Genomic DNA, 21,085 nt, shown 5'->3' with positions numbered 1-21,085 from the left:
TCATTTTTGCCATTAAGCCACCAGAAACAACAGAAAAAAATCCTGTAATAATATTACATGGATGAGAATATTATATTACATCTGCACTTCTAGGTTCATACGAAAGAAGGGAGGAACTGGCATCTCTCAAGAAACGAAACTAAAGAAGTTACAGATGTATACTTTTGTATGAGTGATAAATACTCATAATGATTGAAGGGGGAAATAAAGAGTATAGCTATAAGCATTCCATCCATTATGTATAATTTTTATTGATATAAATATATATTTGAATTTTAAGACTTTTAAACAGTAAGATTTGACAAGTGCAGTAAAGAACAAGCTTCTCTGTTTATGCTGTTCCATGCATACAGGAGAGAAGAGTTCATGTTATAATTGGCTTTGGTTTTATCTGTTCTTACAAAGTCAAACTGTCCTTAAATGAAATTATTCGCAAAAGCAATCCACAGCGCCATCCTCTACATTAAAATGCAAACTTCATGTTAACATGAATAAATGTGCCCATAATTTCGGAGAATATTTTAGGAGTTGTGGCCATTATATGTGTTTTATTTTTAATGTAAACTTGGAATTTGGGAGAAATGTTACCTTGTAATTAGAACAGAATACCAAGACTAAGATATATAATGCAATGCAACAGTGGGTAATTCACTATTCTTTTACAAATATTTAATTCAATACTTCTGATTTTCCGTCTGCACCACGAAGGAAATATTTCTTCAAGTAAAGTAAATGAAGAACCTTCATTAAAGAATTCACATGATTTTCTAGGTATACTTTTTATGTTACTGTAACTTAATTTTCACCTCTATCTGACCAGGCCTACTACAGATGGTGAAATAGAATGAGAAAAAATAAAGTAAAACAGAAGTGAATTTATTTTGCTATCACATAAAACAAAACTACACTGTAGCACTCAAAAAATAAAAATTATTGAAGCTTTTTCTTCTGACAAAACACTTAGAAAACAATCTCTAAAACTGTCAGTTTAAAAACTCCTCAGGAACATTACACTGTAAAAGTCACCTTTTTTGTTAATTCGTTGTTGATAAAAGAAGTGTTTGCCTGTTTTTTGTCACTATGGCTGTAATTATTTCTCTTTTTTATAGGCTGTATACTAAATATAATCTACTAAATTCTTATCAACCTTTTGCTTACAATAAAACCAGCTCTCCACCGCTTCTACTTGCTAGACAAAATTGATTAGAAAGTGATTCTCATGTTAATTTTACCAGAAGCTAGAAAGTGCAAACTGCACATTCAGCTACATAGATATCTGGACTTTTAACTGTGTTTATGTAACTGTACCAGAAACAGTATTGTGCAAATAATGACAATATATTTCATGACATTCCCTAAATCACATTTCTTTTTGGTCTCATCTTCAAGGCCAAGCCAGAAAACTTACTCCTTTAGGTCAGGAAAGAATAAGAATTTAGCTTGAAAGCAAGGCTTTGGGGAGAGTGAATGGATTTGCTAAATTCTTTTAGAATCTACTTAAAATTTCAAAACTAAGCCTAAAGGACTCAATCAGAACTCTCATTATAAAGAGAGGATGCCATCCACCTATGAACTCTCTAGGTCACGAGGCTTGTTGCTCTATGTACAAGGGCTCAGTATAAAGTTAAAGGAGAGCTAAGCCCATCCCTTCTGTTTCTGGAGGCTGAGAATGGTAGAAGGTGGAAAGCAATCTGAGACTGCATTTCAATTTCCCTTTCTGGCTTTCTTTTTTCTTAGTAGTTGTGTGCTGGGAAGCTCAAGGGAAAAGCAATCCCAAATTCCATAGCTGACTCTAGAATGCAACCTTCTGCAGCTGTCCTTGCTGAGAACTCATCTATTAACCTTGAGGAATGGCTTTCTAGACTCCTCTGAGTTTCAGTGTGGCCTGGATAGAGACTAGGAATTTCTACAAAACCCCACATCTAAGCCCCAAGAGAATTGACAAAGCAGCTGAGTTGAGAGCTGGCAGGCAAGGTGCTTCCATGGCAGAGGCTCAGTTTGAGCTTTCCACCAAGGAGCCATTTGAGAATAAAGCAGAGACAGCGTTCTGTAGCACCAACCAAAGCCAAGGGGAGGGGGAGTTGACCAAGTTAACACAAATGGTGCCTAGATCAGCTATGAGTGCCAGCAAGGCAATAGACAAGGACAGCACCCCGAAAACCAGAGGATCAATAGGTCTCTGCACCAAAGAATACCAGCTCTTCCCTACCACTCCCAAACTGTGAAAGCACCCAGACACTTGAAGGGGTGCCTGGAAGTGGACAGAAGGCTGAAAAATCTGGGAGACTAGGCACGTTTTCCAAAAGAGACAGCATTACCTAAAGGGATGGTTTTAATTATTGGATTGGACTGAATTTTAAAATGCATAGGACTCTATATTTATAAGAGAACCAGAATAGTTATAGACAAAATAATGGAGCTATTTTCCAGGCACATCCAAGTTGCTATATGAGTGAAGTTAATGTTACATAATCAACACAAAGAAGAAACTTTCTGCAGTAAAAATAATTCCTTCTCCAAACACAGATTCTTATACACATGCAAGATCACAACATGATATCTGATGAGGAAAGAGGAGTAATTGTTTTTTACCTGAATCATCCATACTGGGTGACTTCATAAGTGAGTCAAATAGCTGCTTGGGTTTCCTTTTGGAGTTTGTCATGTCTGTATAAGTCAGGATTACCAGTTCAAAAAACAACAACAACAAAATCCCTGCTCTTTTAAAATTTACTCATCTGCAAAGAGGAATTCTAATTATCTCAAATGGTTATCTGGGGAGTTAAATAAGACTATTCATGTAAAGTTAAGGGCTTTCCATAAATTGGCTAGCACCATCTCTGTCCTGGTCCACCCCATCTTCGTACCTTTTCTGAGATCAGTGAGGTCTGAATGTTCAGGATCACTGATATTCCACTTTCCATCACCATCATTTCCAGTCTCTGATCACTGAGTTTCCAAGTCTTCTTTGTTGTTCACCTGAAAAAGTTCTTAAGCTTATCCCCTGATCTCCTTTCTCATTGTCATGACCTTCAGTCCAAATCTTATTTCTCCTCTCTTTGGCACCTGTAAGTACCTTCTCTCCAACCATCTGTCTCGAATCGATTCCTTCTTGTCTGCAAGCCACTGCTCGGCCCAGAGTTTGTCATTCCTTCTCCAAGACCCTCTCTACTCTTTCCTTTCTCCTGTATTTTTTTTCTACCTTCACATCTTTCTTTTTCCTTTTTGTAATTTCCATAAAGAATATGAAGCTACTCAAAATGTTGAAATACATAGATAGCATGAATCAGTTGAAAGTAAATGAGAACAAAGATGAATTTAAAAAGCAAAGAGATAGCTATTAGAAGAATCTAAAATAGACCTTTCTCCAGCTAAGGTCTGAATTCAACTCTGAGTTTTAAGGCAGTTCAAATGGAAAGGCGGGTATTGTTTTTCGTGGTCATTAAGTCAAAATTGTAAAACAATTAACTTTACACTTAACATCTGTGTTTCAAAAATTTGAAATTAGTTATGGAATAAAAAGTTTTTCTTAGGATGTGCTGAGAATTCTAATTATTTTTTAAAGTTCATGTATTAGTAATACTATAACATCTATAAATAAAAATACTTCACAAATAATTTTCTTAATATGATATTTAAGAAAATTAATGACTGATACACTGTAAAACCTATAAATGTAGATCTGGAAGTAACTCCTAATGAAGACCAATCTCCTGATTTCGTTTGCAAAAGCAATAATAATAATGCTTGGCTTTTGGAGAACGCAGAAGTTACTAGTGTGGTTTTGCAAATATCTCATTTGATCTTAACAAGAAAACTAGGTTTCTGAAAAGGTAAATTAATTGACCGGGATTACACATCTGGTAAAGAGTAAGGTCAGAGCTTGAACACAGCTTCACTCAACTATTTTCACAGCCCAATTGGCGTCAATTGATTGATTAATTGAGAGTGATTAATTGCAAGCAGCTGAAGCCTGTGTCACTGGAGGTGTATTTTCCTTTTCTTTCTTTCTTTTTTTTTTTTTTTTGAGACAGAGTCTCACACTGTCACCTGGGCTGGAATGCAAACTGGAGGTATATTCTTCATTGCAATCTCATTCAGGCCCAATTTGATATGTTATAGTGTCCTCATTCCCTTTTATCTACTTTACCCAAAGAGATAGTAGAAGTGATAAATGCTGAAGGAGAAGAGTGACTCATTGCATGTGTATGTGCTTCAAAATTGGGCAGGTAAGACTTAAGCATATATTTCCAAGCCAGGTATGATGGCTCACATCTGTAATCCCAGCACTTTGTGGGGAGTGAGGCGGGTGGATTGCTTGAGGCTAGGACTTTGAGACCAGCCTGAGCAACATGACGAAACCGAGTCTGTAATAAAAATACAAAAATATGCCAGGTATGGTGCCACGTGTAATCACAGCTACTAGGGAGGCGGAGGCAAGAGAATCCTTTGAACTCAGGAGATGCAGGTTGCAGCGAGCCAAGATGGTGTCACTGCACTCCATCCTGGGCAACACAGCAAGACTCTGTCTCAAAAAAAAACATGTGTGTGTGTGTGTGTGTGTGTATATATGTACACATAAATATGTATATATTATATATAATATATTAAATATTGTATTTAATACATTATATAGTATATATATTTCAAATAATATATATATTTCCAGAGGGCTCTGAGAAGGAAGGTCCCTTAGTAGTTACCATACCATGTGTCTATAGGATACGAACAAAAAGCAAAGGGTAATCCTTGTGTCAGCTGCTGGAATTCATCTCACGACTGTGAAGGAGGCCCTGGAAGTCAGAGTGAAGAGACAAAAAACAATCATGCTTTCTTGACACAACAGAGCCACCTACACCACACCACCTTCCAGTTACAAGGCCCCTACATGCCCATTAAGTCTGTGGGAATTGGGTTCTCTGCTACTTGAAACAAGAAATATATGAACCGATATATGAGAGAAGAGTGGAGGTAAAAAGGAGTGTAGTTTACATTTTCTTAAATATTTCAGACCTATGTGTAAGGTCATGAACAAGATATTGGCATTTATTAACATTTGAATGTGTATGAGAACCTTTTGGATGACACAAGTTTGACTTACAAGATGTGAACACTGAAGTTTAAATGGTGCGTCAGGGAAATGGCAGGTGCTTTACAAGAGCTGAAGGAGGAAACAGAACAGTCCCCCTCATTCTACACAACGCAGTATGCCAGTGGCTATCCCCTCTGGTTTATAGGTGACAGAAAGAGAAACTATTGAGGAAAAATTACACTAGAAGGGCATGAATAAGTGGAACATTCTCTGAATCGGTCTCCTCTACTCACGAGGGAAAGGGGAAGTTTTCCACCCACACACTGGGCATTCTGTTTCTGCTTTGTAGACTGTGCCCTATCCCTCTCCACACTGGAAGGCAATGGGGGAAAAGACTTCACCGAAGCACAAGACAGAATGACCCAGAGTGCAGTTCTGGAAGACAGCCAGTTCCCTAGCATTGATGTGGTCCCACTTAATTCCTCTGGGGTGGACACATGTACATGTTTAGTGACAGCAAGCTATTGCAGCAGCTGGCATACAAGGAACTGAAGTGGAGTCACTGCAAGTAGGATGGACAGAAGAAATGCTCTAGAAAATGCTCAAGTGTAATTTCAAGCAACGTTGCATTGTTTTGGAATACAGGAAACCACAGGAGTAAACAGGCCAAGCTGGCATGCAACAGACACAAATAAAGCAGGACTCTTTTTTCTTTTTTTTCCCAGAGGAGCCAGATCAAAGCTCCGGAGTAGTTGGCAGTACTCTACAAAGTATTGATTCATTCTGTTAACAGCTGTTTATTGCATACCTACTATATATGTTGCACAGTCTCCAATACCAGAGTATGACAATGAGAAAGGCACAATGACTTCCTTTGATGTACAGAAACCTGAAGCCACCAAGCTAAGATGTGCAATATATATATATATTTACATATATATATAATTTCACTTTTTCCATAACATTTTATTTTCAATTTGAAGCTCCCATTCACATTGTAACAGAAATAAGGTCTCCTTCTATCCCCCTTTCTCCTGGATTGTCTCTAATTTCCAAGGAGCTTAAAAAGTGCCAGGGATTATGAAGGGAAGGTGAGAATGAGCAGTCCAGTCTTCATGTCATCATCTGTCCTCACTGCTCTACGGGGAAGCTGCCATCCCTTCTGCACTGGTCTAGGTCCATCTTCCTCAGCGGAGAAGCAAGACTTCCCCAGGTCCTGCTTCATCTTAGAGACTGTTCCCTTACTCCCTGAAAGTTCTCTGCTTCTTTACTATTCCAGGCATTGTCTGGGTCTTTTTGCAGATACCCAAAAGCATCTAAGCCCTCTTCTTTCTTTCTCAACTCTCTTCTTCGGAAGGCACAACAGAAATTGACCCGTTATGCCTTCAAATCTGTTTTCTAATTTTGAACTTTAACTTTGAGTTACAAAACAAAGACATCGATTCCTTTATTGTCTTTTGTTTTCCTTTGCTGTCCCTCTCTAAGTTATTCTGGTTTCCTGAATGCAGAGGCGGGGCAGAGGTTATAAGAATATTAGGAAGACAGCAGCTTTGGTTCATATCTCAAAAAACTTATTCCAATACAATGGGGTTCTGTTCTCCTTTGGGAAGATGGAAAAAATTTCCTTGGTGAGATAACATATAAGTGGGTCTTGGAAATGGATAGATGTTCACCAAAAGAAGAAAGTAAAAGAGAATCAAAGGTCTGATAAATACCTTACTTGTAAACAAAGTTAACCCAACACTCATTTTAAATCACAAAATAGTATCAGATTTAAGAACAACAGACAGATCTCATAGAAAATGAGGTTTAAATATCATTAACTGAATAAAGTGTCTACCCTGAGTAGAAAAATGAACCATTGGCCACTATATTTTATGTGGTTAAATGTCCATTTAAAGTTAACATCCCATCATTCACTTCAAAAAACAGAAAAGCCTTATTTAAGGAAAATGTAACCTAAAGTAAGGCCCCAAAGCAGAGGTCAGATACAAAATTAAGAATATTTTTCCCTTTCTTTCTGTGGCAAAAGTGTATTTGACTAACAACTTCCATTAAAATAATGGAGTAAAGTAACATTTCTTTGTGTATGAAAAGAAATCTTTTACAACATTGACACTTTTGGATGAGAGGTTTTTAGATCCATGATGCATAACTAATTTCACCAACTATATTGGCAAAGAAATGTGGAAACACAATAGGCAAAAGCAATCTCTTAAAATCACCCATCAATGTTCAGTTTCCTACCAGCAGTAATATGAATGTTATCAACACATGTGTAACCTCCCTTTACTACAGTGAGAGTTGTGTGGGTGTCCATGCACCGGAGAAAAGAATCCCAAGAACATACATCACTCTTCCCAATTTACATTTTCAGTATCCTGAATTTAAGCATGCTCAATGAATCTGACAGGGAGTGCTACTGAAGTCTCAACTCCAAATAAATAGTTTAAAATAAAAAGTTGTATAAATATTAGTCTGTGCCAATGGTGCGGTTTGAGAGGGAGTGCTATAAACACAAAGTAAATTAAATGGGATCTACTTTTGTGGGGTAAAAGGCTACTTAGACTGGTTATTATAGAGAAAATGTTGTTGTGTGGTGCGACAGCACGTACCCATGTGGCTAACCTACAACTGGTAGAAGAAACAAATCCCACCCATACCTAGGAGCGGTGCCACAGCCAGACCACAATTCCTATGAGGGATGAACTTAATTTGCTGAAAATGAAGGCCAGGCTCTGTTGCAGCTCATTAGCTGGTTACAGACACACTGAGAGAGAAGAAAGTGGAATTTAGTCGATGTTCCAACTTCTACATGTGCTGTGAATAAAACAGACTATTGTTTTTTTGATAAAGAAGTATTGTTTTGAATGTGCAGATTGGCTAAGGAAAGCCAGCAGAATTTTTTGGCCAAATATAGTCTCTTGCTCACTCCTAAAAATCCTAGCTTTCAAATTAGGAGCTGAAGTCATTGAAAAAAAAAAAAAAAAAAAAAAAGTTTACATTCCTGCAGCCTGCTGCAGCAAAGCCAAACAAATGTTTGGCTTAAAGCTCACTTACATCTCTTTCATGAGCCTTTTTTTTAAACATGGAAGTCTGAAAAATACCATTTCTTTTATCGAGTCATTTAATGCCAAGTGGGGAGTGTGTGTGTGTGTGTGTGTGTGTGTGTGTGTGTTTATGTGAGGACACGCACACTCAGCAACAGTACTATAGGGTCAGTGTAGTGGTTTTAAAGCATGTGGGTCATATTTGAATTTAAAGAAACCATGGTTTTACAGCTTCTGGCATAATTTAGGTCACAGTCACAAACTGTGATTTTTTTTTAAGCATCATTAACCACTGAATGGACAAGGAATGTGTTATTTTCAAGGAGTTTCTTTGGTGCCAGTTCAGGCAATAAAAACCTAAGGACGGGTCAAACTGGGAGGGTAACTTTGTATGTAGTTGCCCTCCTGATGCACTTTTTTACCATAAAAATTGCTTGCTTTTTGGCCTTCAGTCTCTAAGCCCAAAGTGGATAACTTGAAGTAACAGCATCAATTTATTGGAGGCAGACATCTTGATGGCCAATTTTTGTATAGTCAGTAGAACTGGTGATTTGGCACTCTGAAGAGTCCATTAAAATGACAAAATTGCAGAACTGAGTATGCAGTGGTCTAGTATTTTGGGGTTCACGGGTAGATTCTCCTTCCAATATTCTTCATAGATCATCCAAATTTTTGCTAGAATACAGATGAGTTTTGGTATAATGATGACATTCATATTAAATAAATTCCCAGTCTGAGAGCAGAAAATGAAATGGTTTAAATCAAGCCTCTTTCTAAGTTAGGGGCCACTGGCAGTGTGTGCCCAGACCTGGGGAAACGGAAACAGAGGGAGCCATGTGAGCATCACTCTCATGGCCTCTCCCAGCTTGCTACCAGCTTTGCACGCTGATTGGGCTATTTTGTTGGCAGGAGTAATTTGGTATTGAGGGTTGATTTCCCAAGTGCAAATGACTGGTGTGTTTGAGGCATGTCAAGAGGAGGAGAGCAGAGAGTAAGTCCTCCTGGCCATACTGTCACATGATGGGTGGGCCAATTCTAGTTCCTTTCTCAACCTTCAGACACTAAACAAACAAGTATATGGAAGGAATAAAATGAAGCATTTACTATAAAATATTATTTACACACTAAATTGTTTTTCAATATATTATTAAAAACATTTTCATCACATTCTTAGAATTCCCATGATCTTCAGATGCCATTTGGGGATTTTCGTTGTTGTTTTGTGGTGGGATTGGCTTTAGCAGAATTTCACCTGCATAGGTTTACATGCATAGCTTACATCATCAGTATAATAGTGAACATATTACCATCAGAGGAAGACCAGAAGAAATGTCTTTATTGTACATTTTCCCAGATATTCCAGATATCAATGCTTATACTTTTGACAAGTGTTTTAATACAATACAATCTACCAAAGAATGTTTTTGATTTATGTCAAAACCTCTGAAAATTAAGTGTGGTGAGCTATAAGAAGAACAAAGAAACCCCGTCTCCACTAAAAAAATACAAAAAAATTAGCCGGGCGTGGTGGCGGCGCCTGTAGTCCCAGCTACTCGGGAGGCTGAGGCAGGAGAATGGCGGGAACCCGGGAGGCGGAGCTTGCAGTGAGCCGAGATCGCGCCACTGCACTCCAGCCTGGGCGACAGAGCGAGACTCCGCCTCAAAAAAAAAAAAAAAAAAAAGAAGAAGAACAAAGAAGGTCACCTTTTGAGAGAATGGATGAGGACTGCCTTCAATTCTAAACACAGGATCACCTCATTAACGAGATGTGCACCAGACAAGCATTTTCCAAATAAATATTTGTTGAGTACATAAACAACTAAACACTTTAATTTTACATTTTTTATTAAATTATTTATAAAATAAATGCCCTTGCCCCCTTAAAAATTGGTTTTAGAATGAAAATGTAATTATTTTGTCTTGTGTCATCACTGTGAATACCTACTGCTGTATTATAACCATGTGTCTTGTCTGCCCTTTAAGTTGGTTGCTTTCTCTATCAGTTCCAGGTTCTTAGTTAAGATGTTTCTATTGCTATGCTGTGCCTGTGTCTAATAACATTTCACATTCTTCCAATTTGTTCTAAAATAGAAAAAGAGATCTTTGTTAACAATTTATGCTAAATAATAATCAACACGACTGTGGATGAAAGGATGCATAATTACAATTAGATAGGAGAAATAAGTTGAAGAGATCTATTGTACAGTATGGTGACTATAGTTAATGACAATAGATTGCATTCTTTAAAAATGAAAAGATGGTGAATGTTAAGCGTTCTCAGTACAAAAATGATGTCTATGTGAGGTAACACATTTGTTAATCAGCTGGATTTAAGTATCCCACAGTGTATGTATACTTCAAAACATCATGTTGTGGGCTGGTCACGGTGGCTCATGCCTGTAATCCTATCACTTTGGGAGCCTGAGGTGGGTGGATCACAAGGTAAAGAGTTCAAGACCAGCCTGGGCAAGATGGTGAAACTCTGTCTCTACTAAAAATACAAAAATTAGCCAGACATGGTGGCAGGCATCTGTAATCCCAGCTACTTGGGAGGCTGAGGCAGAGAATTGCTTGAACCCAGGAGGCAGAGGTTGCAGTGAGCTGAGATCGTGCCCCTGCACTCCAGCTTGGGCGACAGAGCAAGACTCCGTCTCAAAACACACACACACACCATGTTGTGCACAATAAACACGTAATAAAAATTTTAAAAATAATAAATTTTCTAGAAGTTTTATAAGAGCACTTTCTGCCAAAGAGTTTAAATTGTCAGTATTCAGTATTACCAGATCAATATTCAAGTAAGTAAAGAACTATTGTAATCTGCAAGTTCTGACAACCTCTAGGCTACTTCAAAAAGTCAAGGAATACATATTGCAACTAAAATTCGAGTTAATTACCAAATAAATTTTCCCTTGAAAAGTTAAGTTTAGAAACTAATTTACATCCTAAGCTTCTCAGACCTTACCTCATATTTGAACACAATTTGACAGTTTACAAATAACTTTCACATAATGTACTATTCTATTTTACCTGTATAACATGAGTATGTTTGACTTTTTCAGGTAACAAGGAATTGAAACATATTCTGGTTACTTTAAATTACTGTAAGGCCTTACAGAAAAGTAAGGAAAACAAGCATCTGTAACACAAGCCTAATGGACATTAGAGATCATTCAGGGATGCCAAAATTGTTCAGAGGGCTAAGTCTTCACAGCCTGCTTGTCCTGTTGTCAGTTCTGCAGAAGGGACACATCTCTGCCTTTGCTATGGCTTCACCATTATTCTCACCCATTTTCTTATTTTAGTATATTCTTAGTAATATTAAAAGCTATCGAATAAAATTTTTAAAAATTTTTAAACATTTTGTTTTTAAAACATATTTTTAAATGTAATTAAGATACTGCATTAAATATTAAAGCACCTTTGAACTAGAAAACTGTTATGAATATTTTCAGTACTGTATGAAAGATTAAATGGTATATCCTTTAACCCAAAACAAAGATGTTACCTGACTATTCCTACCTCTCACATACACACACAAAATGATTCACAGGTGAAAGTATTGAGCCTTTGGGTGTGAAATATTTCTGGCAAACCATAGGTAACTTTACCTATTCTCCTTAATGTTCCATGTATGATTGGTGTCCGATTAAAGATACATACATGAGATGATAAGACTTTTATTTGGTTTAGAGAAAGAGGAGTTGTTTAGTCATGGACCTCAACACTTAAAACAGAATGTCAGAGTGTCTAGTCTCCCTGCAGTCTTGACTGCAAACTGAGCACTCTCTTATTATTAAGTACTTTCACTTAGAAGAAGCCACTTTTCATAGAATAGAGACTCAAAAAATCTCAACCATAAAACAAAAACAAAATGAAAGACAGGGACATAAAAGTCAGCAAGAAATACTGAACATTCTGCGGGGGATGAGGAAATGTATAGCCTTCATTTTACCAGATTCCCAGACCAAGTCTACTTTTGTAAAGCAATAGTCTTGGTATCTTGAGAAAAGGAGCAACTCAAAAGGAAGTGTGGTGGAAATTTCCAAAACACAGAGAGTCTGTCTGGATAAAAACAGTGAAGACAGGCTTCTATATTTAATGACAGGGCCTGGGTTGCCTGTCTTCTGTGATCACTGGCTCTGTGTGGTACACTTCGGTAAGTTTATGATAGTGTAATCCCCCGATGAATGAAGCACTCCCTTCCCTTCAGTGCTGTTTATTCTTAGCTTATGCACACAAAGAGCAAAAAAAGTTGTCAACAACGTATCCAGTTTATACACCGAACACACTACTAACAGCCAGCTGACTCAAGTGAATCAAGCAGTTCTTGTATCCTGAACGTCCTTCCTTCATTAATTCACACACACAAATATTTGCTCTGCACCTACTATGTGCCAGGCACAACAACAGAAGAGGTTAGTTGGGGAAAAGTGTAGAACAGGAACATGGCAGTGGTAGAGAGGAGAGGAAAGAGGAAAAAATAGTTTCTGTTTGTGTTAATAAAGGGGGAGATTGTTTTCCTGACATCCTGTAAAAATCTGTGACTCTCAGTCATATTTTAAAAGTGTTCATTTCTGATTTGAACCATAATATGCAGGGAGATGTCCCTGTGTTGATTGGCCCTTTATTACTGATCCTGAAATTCTCATAGGAGGTGAAAAATACATCTATTCTAGTTCCCTAAAACAATCCAAACCTTAAGAATACGCAACTCCATATCCTTCAAACGCAGAGAAGAATGAAGACAATAAAATGACTTATTGTTTAAAAATTAGACATTTGATAATTATAAAAATCTCTTATGTGTCCATTTTACAATTGGAAAATAAACATATTAAAGTAAATATGATAATAGCACCTAAATTCTAATACCTTTGATATAATAGCTTGAGAGAATAATTGGAGGAGAATGGAAGAAAAGAAATTTTAGCTGGAATTTGGAGTTGTGGATCATTCTATAACTTTAAAAATGAAGTTCTGCCCTTAGGGAAAAAAAAATTAAGTGGTTCTGGCCTATAGCAGGCTGTTTCAATACCATTCCGTGCATTGGGACAACTGAAACAGCACTTGTTCAGAAAATGTTTCAAGTCATGATTTCTAGAAGTCACCTCACTTATCACTATGTCAGAATATTTTTCTTCAGTCCATTAGAAGCAGGCTCTGCCTTTATGCTGCTTTCAAGGATTCCAAAGGTTCACTCACAATGCCAGACTACAATAAAATTCAGCGTAATGTGAACCACTCGATGATATTGCCTTTCCTTATTGCCTTTCAGTTACACCATTCTAAATGCAATAAAGAAGAAGTTGTGCTGTGTGGAACAGACAGAGAAATGAGTATCATTCCCTGAGTTGAAAAGTCATGGGTTGTAATACACTAAGAGCTTAAAGGAGAATTTCTCATATCGATGGTTGATTATGCATGTTTGAACATCCGAGTAACCTAAAAAGCAAATAAGATTGCCTATTTCAAATCACGATGGTTTTTATTTGGCATGCATTCCACAGTAGGCAGTAAAGCAGTGCCCCCACCAGCTGCAAATGTATCTATGTGTTCTTCTGGAGAGCAAACCCAAACAGCACTGGGGTCATAGGAAGGGAGAGCTAGTGGCCACTCGCTCTGCGAAGCAGCCCTGGGAAAGTGAGGCGATTCTTTCTACATCGTGGCTTGACTCTCAACAACAGGTTGGAACTATTTAGGAGACTGTAAACTCAGCAATGCTTTTCAGTGCTGCCAGTGGGGTCCCAAGTGATCTTGGGCAGTTTGCATAGAACCCTGACACAATCTGACCTATCTCTGCATGCATTAGCCTGAGGTAAGTTGCTTGACAGGAAGGCAGGCGCACAGGATGCAGCCTAGTTTTCTGTGTCTTCTGTGGACTCTCAAGCAAAGCAGGAGCTTGAGGATAGCAGCGCTGATCTTTGTAGGTGATATTAGGTGCATTCCAAACATAAAAGCCAGATTTAAAGTACTCAGACTATACAATGGTTATTTTACGTATGGTCATCTGTTTGTTTGAAGATGAAAAGAGGCATTGCTGGACAACTCTGGCTATAAATACCAGTAACCCCAGTCATTATTTTAAGTGTTTCCTTTACCTTCAAAGGAAAAAAAAAAAGCAAAGTAAAAAATAAAATAAAATAAAATAAAAATAAAGCAACTCAAAGTGGCATTTTAGGGGTAATTATACTCATGTTTTGAAGTAACTTATCTTAAGAATATGAACGATTCTTGTCTAGCTCACATCTTGTGTAGTTTTGTGTAGAATTCCCACTAACAATCCCTTTGCCCCGTACTTAAAATAAACCCATCTATTCCTTCTCCCAGAAGGAAAATAACAAAATTCTCAATGGTTGCAGTGAAATTATCCCCTGTGACATGAGTGAGTCATCTCAGCCACTGCAGGCAAAAGCTCACTTCTTTGAAAACTTGTTCCTTGTCTTCTTTCTAGGGAACCTGCATTACTGCCATCAGACTGGAAAACATGCAGCTTTACTTCACGTTATGCACCAGACACTCTGAAGAAGTTTTTTTTAGAGTTAATGCTTGCACATAATTGACTTTCACCATAGTTAAAGCACAGAAAGGAGTTTGTCTTAAAAACATTATTAATTTCAGTTAAGAGTTTTAATATGTGCCTCAATGGGCATTTCTTGTGACTGTTTTTTCCTATAAAACTATTAACTCTTCAAAATAGCAAGCCTGATTCTGTGCACTTATTCAAAGCATACATATTATTAAAAAAAGCATCCATATTTTCTCATATCTTTGACAGTTTAAGAAGTCATACTGACTACTCCAACTTTACAGGTATTTAGTAAATATTCATTTGTTGAAGAATCATTGTGAAGATTTTATTAATTAGAATTTACCAGTCTTACCAGTAATTTTATGCAATATATTCATTTGTTAACACTTTATTTTTCTTTTTCATTCTACTCGATTACATTTTTAAGAGATGCAGTTTCCATAATTTCTATGTATGAGGTACCTATTTGGTGGATTGATTCCTTAAACTATCTCCTTTTTATTTAAATCAATAAAATGGTATAAGAGAGTACTTATTATTTATGACACATTTTACTTCATGCCAATGAAGTGAGTAATTTTTTATAAAGTTAATTCATTTTTGCTGAATTTTTTCCAAAAAAAGCCATCTTAAATACTGATTTTTCATTTTTCTGAATGTATATTAGATGTCACACATGCATTAGAGAAATTCTGAGTTACTCTGACTTGAAAAAAATATCTACCAATATTAATGGAGTTCTTTAAAATTAAGAATCTCACATCTTCCCAGTTCGAGACAGAGTATTCTCTGACACAGGTTTTCAGAAATACAATAAGAAACATTAGCGAGTGTATTACCCACCCCTCTTAAAGGTGTCAGTGTCTGTAAAAATCTAAAAATACAACAAAAAGAAAGCCAAGAAAACCTAGGTACAATGCCATATGCTCAGCTAAAAAAAATTAAATCTTAGACTCGTGCCAAAAAAAATTACCAAATGGTTATCTTGGTGTGATCAGCTCGCCCTATAAAAACTGCAACCGAACTGATGACCTCAGAGACAGAAGCCATCCCTTTGGCACCACTGCTCAAATGAGAAACAGAACCGAACATCCTGAGACTTGTTTTAAACAGAAAACTATATAAAATAAAGAATCAGAGGAACTGAAAGAAACTTTAGAGCTCATTGGTGATAAAATCACCTATTTTCATCGACTAAAATAAGAGCTGGAGAAATCATAACATTTAGGTATTATTGAGGTATTTTCACTGAAGACTACAAGCTCTCAAGGCTCCAAAGAGCAAATAGAATAATTTTAAACAGTTGACAAATAATGAAAATAATGTTTAATTTTCAAAGGGCCTTAAACTGGTCCTCAGTGATGGCCATATAGTCAGCATAGTTGTGACAGCCCTGGCAGTGGAAATTACGGGATCTTGGAGATGATGTTTGCCACCAAGATGAATGGCAGAGAATTGTTAGAGTTACCCAATTCACTGAGACGGGTGAGAGAGATGGTGGGAAGTAAGCCTTTCCTCGTGAACCTACAGATCGTACTTATGAAGCCATGTGTTGTAATTTTATCTAAGCAAGTAGGAATGCACATAAAAGTGCCTGAATTGTACCATGAGAGCTTGATCTAAAACACAAGCATGGACTAGAGTAATAAATTATCACAAAGTGGAAAGTGGTAACACTAGTAGTTCAAAATTCATGTCAGGAAAGCAATGCTATACACACTAAAGCCCCAGGAGCCCCAGACATACTCTTATCTTGGATAGCAGAGCAGTACAGAGACACAGGCTCAACCCTGAAGAACTTTGTCTGTGGAAGGTAATGACAACCAGTGACACAAGTAAAGAAAGTCACAATATGGCATTTTAGAGGAGAATCATTCATTGGATAAGGGAGATTGTCTCCATTGCAGTTCATGGTCTATAGGACAATACTTCTGTGAAAATTCTACAGTTTTTGTGGTAATATTTGCCGTTCCTCAAACTTCCAAAGCCATTGTCAGTCTGGGAATTTCTTTGGAGATTTCCAATGAGCCAGCTACAAAATCCAGAGTTTCTAAAAGTTATCACCTCAAATTTCCAGTCAAGTTGTCAGAATTTGTCAGCAGTGGAAGATGCCAGATAGGAATGACTGTGCCCTGAGACCTGGCACATCCAGTGGCCTGGCAGGGCAGGTATTGGCGGTGTCTGCATTGCAGGTGAAGACTGAGCTTGTCTGGGAGCTCCACGGGGAACTAGTAGGAGCTCCAGGGATTCAGAAGCAGGAGTTTTTATATATATGTATAGTGTGTGTGTGTGTGTGTGTGTGTGTGTGTGTGTGTGTGTGCAGGGAGATATTAGTGATGTACCCAGATGCTAAATTCATATTTTTACCCTGTGCTTGGATCTTCAGGTATGCTCACCTCTAAAGGCCGCACTAAGAGTTTGAGAAATAGGATGGTATGTATTTAACAGAACAAGTTCCAGGAAAGGAATCTTGAGAGAAGAGAGACAAATGGGTCTCTCTTCAGATAAATGGTCTAATGGGGTAGAGAAAGAGGCAAGAAATGTCTGAAAGAATTGGCCTTTAATTTGGAGATAAGGCCAGACTAGGTAGAACTATACTGAAATAATCCCACGATCTAAGCCTTTTGATCTATTTTTTAATAGTATTTTCTTGGACTTTCTAAAATTATATTATCAGCTATCATGTCTTGTTTCTTTCATTTGCCTGAATCTGTAATCTGTGATTGCAAATTTGAGTAATTCATCCCTTTAATTTTCTAAAAACATGGAAACAAACAAAAGCCTGTTAGAACTACATGTAGAATAAGAATAGGCTCTGTCTGGGTAGAAGAATGAAGGGCTCTTTTACCATTATTGATATTGTGAACTATTTTTCCTTTGCATTTTTAGGCTCTTCTCATTATTTCTTGATTCCTAGCTATAGCGTCATGTTTGAAACTGACCACTTGTTATATGAGGTATTAGTATTTTAGGCTTTGTTGTTAATTTTCTCTACCAACTTTAGTTCTGAATTGCATGGAATACTTTTAAATAAAAATGGTGGGCATATGGTTCTGCTACTTCTTTATAAGTTGCAGTGGACCCAAATTAGCTTTTCTATATTAAGTGTGATGCTAAAAGCAATTATTCTAGCCCCACAAACTAAACTGCACATGAAGATAAATACATCATTTAAGGTAAATGAACCTTGTAAGGGCTCTTGAATGTCGATGATATGCATGAAGAGTATTTCATTTGTAGATAGATTTCTCAACATGCCCAATACAAGAAATTCTGATGACAGGTGGACTCTCCATAATGACTGAAGCTGGGGCACAGATATTCTACAAAGTTACATCTCCTTTAACAAACATTGACATCGCACCCTATCACAAACCAGGCACTATGCAAGGTCCAAGGAATACACAAATGGATTCGATATAATCTCTACACTCAAAAGGCTCACAGCCTAGCTTGGGAGATAAGCATATCTTTAAGTACTATACGGTGTAACACAGTATGCATAAGTGCCAAAAACAGGAATAAAGTGAAAGACCTACTAATGTCCTTGGATGTTCAGGGGGTATTTCACCAAAGATATGCCATTTGAACCCTATCTTGAAAGATTTAATACATGTTCCTAAGGCAGATAAAACTGAGATGATTTTCTGATGGAAGACATTCCAGCTATGGTCATAACATGATTAGTATGTGGTATTTCATAGCTTGGTACAGCTATGAAGAAATAGTGTGGAAGAGTCTGAAAAGTAGGCAGTGCAAGAAGTCTTTATGTGCCACATTGAGAAATCTAGACTTAATCTTGTAGGTGACATCAGGCCATCGTAGCTTCTTAATCATAACTGATAACCTTGTCAAAACAATGAAATATTCAATTTTTTAATCTTCCATTGTAGTTAGTTACTTTCTACCTGCACTTCTTGTATAAATCCTTACACATTACCATTTCCCAGTAATGCAGTCAGAGCAGAAGGGCCTTGAACTTATTCTAGAAGATTCGGTCACTGGAGAGAAAGACTCTCCTGTCCACAGGAGATTATTTATTTTAAACCTGATTTAATTGCCATACGCCAACTAGTACTTTGCAGCATAGCCAAATGAAATAGAAAACAACCAACCAGTAAAATATTTCCCAACTCTAGAAATATTCAGTAAAAGAGATTTCACCGTGCACATCCCAGGAATATACAATAAAACTTTCATGTAAGTATTTATTGTATGATTGATAGCATCACTTTTGTCTCAGGAAATTCTCAGTATCATGAGAAAGTTCAAAAGCAAGTGAGAAGCCGTCACACTCTCCAGTAAATCCAGTCACCTTGCAAATTGGAGTTTTATGGTTTTGCGGAATAATAGGATAAAGAGAAGTACACTTATTTGAGCTATTAGGTTGGTGCAAACGTATTTGCAGTTTTTTACCATGGAAAGTAATGGCAAAAATAGCAATTATGTTTGTACCAAACTAATAGTTACATAATATATTTCTGATATTTCCTGGGAGTCCACGAGGAACAACTTATCCTTACTTCTTGAAAACTATTGTGTCAGAGGGTAAACTCAAAATGTTTATTAAAAAACATGATTATTGGATATACTCAAGAAAAGAAATTTCTTTTTAAACTATACACCCAAATAGTGGTTTTATTTTCCCCACACTGTTTGCCTTTGTCTATCAATTGATTAAATCAAAGCCTTGGGAAGATATTGGTAGTGAGAAGATCTGGGCTCTAGACAGATTACACACTTTTGGAATTAAACCCAAAATTAAAATTTAAAATAGGGCTAAGACCAGAACTTCACCAATGTCATAAATCATACATTATTGTCTTATTTCCAGTCTATAAGCTGTTATCAAGAGCAAAATGTCATTATCAATATAACTCTAAGGAAAGTTTACAAAATAAAAATTTGTGAAAATCAAAACTGTCGGCTGAAAAACAAAGCATATCCATGTTTTTCCTATCTGCATGCTCTTATCTATTGACATACATTTCACTTTTCTGTATTTACTCTGACTTTTTTTATAAACACTCATGTTTTTTAAAATCAGTTGCTTAATCAGAGGGTCCAAACACTCTATGCGAAATTTCTCCTTTCTTCTCCCTTGACTATGTAAAAATAAAGAAGCAAGCTGTGGCAAATGTTTCACAAGAATTTTTGTTTCCTAAAATGTTAATGGAACAATGGAAATAAGACAGGAGTTAAAGGTTATCACAATTATATAGATTTTCATTTTTCTTCACCAGCAAATTTTTGCTAACTTTTCAAATTATGCATTGTTACCTTGACCCATTTTTTAGATGCCTCAATGGATCTGAAAGGCAGTAATTTGAGACTTAAAATTTGAACTTTCAATTGCTGTATTTTTAGTACAACCTAAAGGTGTTCACAGGAAAATGTGAGCCTAGATTAGACAATAACGAGTTGTTTTATAAAAGCAATCAGCTTTTCTAGTTCAACTCTCTTTTCATCCTGAAATTTTCCTAAAAGAATTTTTTATCTAATACTTTAAGATAATTACTTGCTCATGGCCATTGGGTTAAATTTTTTATTAGTAGGTTTTCAAACTGTGTTCTTCCGCTAGTTACAAAAATGAAAATATTTTAAAATTACATATGCCAAATTAACTTTACAGTACAAATGTATACTTTTAAAATTATAATTTACAGCACAAAGGTTTCTGACACCTTACATGGCATTCCAATTCCTACAAGAAATTGTTGAGATTCAGGAATCATGAACCATGCCTAAGTTCTTGGAAACTATGTGTCTGCTATGGTGGCTGTTGGCTCCTGTGTATGGAAAAAAGTGCCACAGAGAATTTCAACCAACTTGAAGCAACTGTTCCAAAGAATGTGGCTTAAGATTTTCAAAGACAAGTCAGACACTTAATGCATGCAGCTGTACTAGAAGGTGACCAAGAGTAAGAATAGATGAATCAAATAACAAATGCATTACCACGAGGCTGGTTTGAATTGCCAGAACTAACTTTTGTATTTTTACCTGAGGAGCATCATATTTCAAAAGAAACAATTAAAACCTGATATAGACAGAGAACAAATTTCTAAAATGAAAAATGGTCATTAAGATGGTAAATAAACTGATGTCCAATTAAAAAAGGAATCCGAGGTTATCAAAAGTTACCTTGACTATAGGAAATACCTAAATCCTGTATGTTCTTTTGAGGATAGCACATATGACAATTTTAAATCACACTGAAATTTAACTACAAAATTCTTCCAGAATAAATTAGCTTCCAAAAATCAAACATTTTTCAAAGAGCCTATAAAAAAAAAGATAAGTGTGAAGTGTAGGCCTTCTGTGGAATCATCAAAATCTCTTAGCTCTTTATTCTTTTTTCTAAAAAGTTTCTCTGCTGAAATATAATTTAGAGAACATGCAGAAAATAAATTTAGGATAGTCCAAACAAGTATGATGCCTGAAGCTCCAATAACAATTTAGAGACTATAAATG

The 21,085-nt window shown here is 36.6% G+C and overlaps 1 protein-coding gene across 27 annotated transcripts in view; it reads right to left on the bottom strand.

The window, feature by feature from the left end:
• LOC106998842 (uncharacterized) overlaps positions 1-21,085 on the bottom strand; it is a 181,696-nt gene that overhangs the window by 112,749 nt on the left and 47,862 nt on the right. For 15 of the 27 annotated variants that reach the window (XR_013418397.1, XR_013418400.1, XR_013418405.1 and 12 more), the window contains one exon: positions 2,868-2,979. The exons of 5 other annotated variants lie outside the window; for them this stretch is intronic. Coding sequence is in view for 2 of the 22 variants with exons in the window: in XM_078004967.1 (XP_077861093.1) it covers positions 2,593-2,665 (73 nt within the window). In the remaining 20 variants the exon portion in view is untranslated. Of the gene's footprint in view, positions 1-2,592; positions 2,668-2,867; positions 2,980-21,085 lie in introns of all 27 variants that reach the window. 7 more of the 27 variants (XR_013418396.1, XR_013418402.1, XR_013418403.1 and 4 more) reach the window with 1 other exon arrangement.

This window comes from Macaca mulatta, chromosome 6, assembly GCF_049350105.2.
Source record: "Macaca mulatta isolate MMU2019108-1 chromosome 6, T2T-MMU8v2.0, whole genome shotgun sequence".
NCBI classification, from domain to species: Eukaryota; Metazoa; Chordata; class Mammalia; order Primates; family Cercopithecidae; genus Macaca; species Macaca mulatta.
This window is presented reverse-complemented; position numbering and strand designations above follow the sequence as displayed.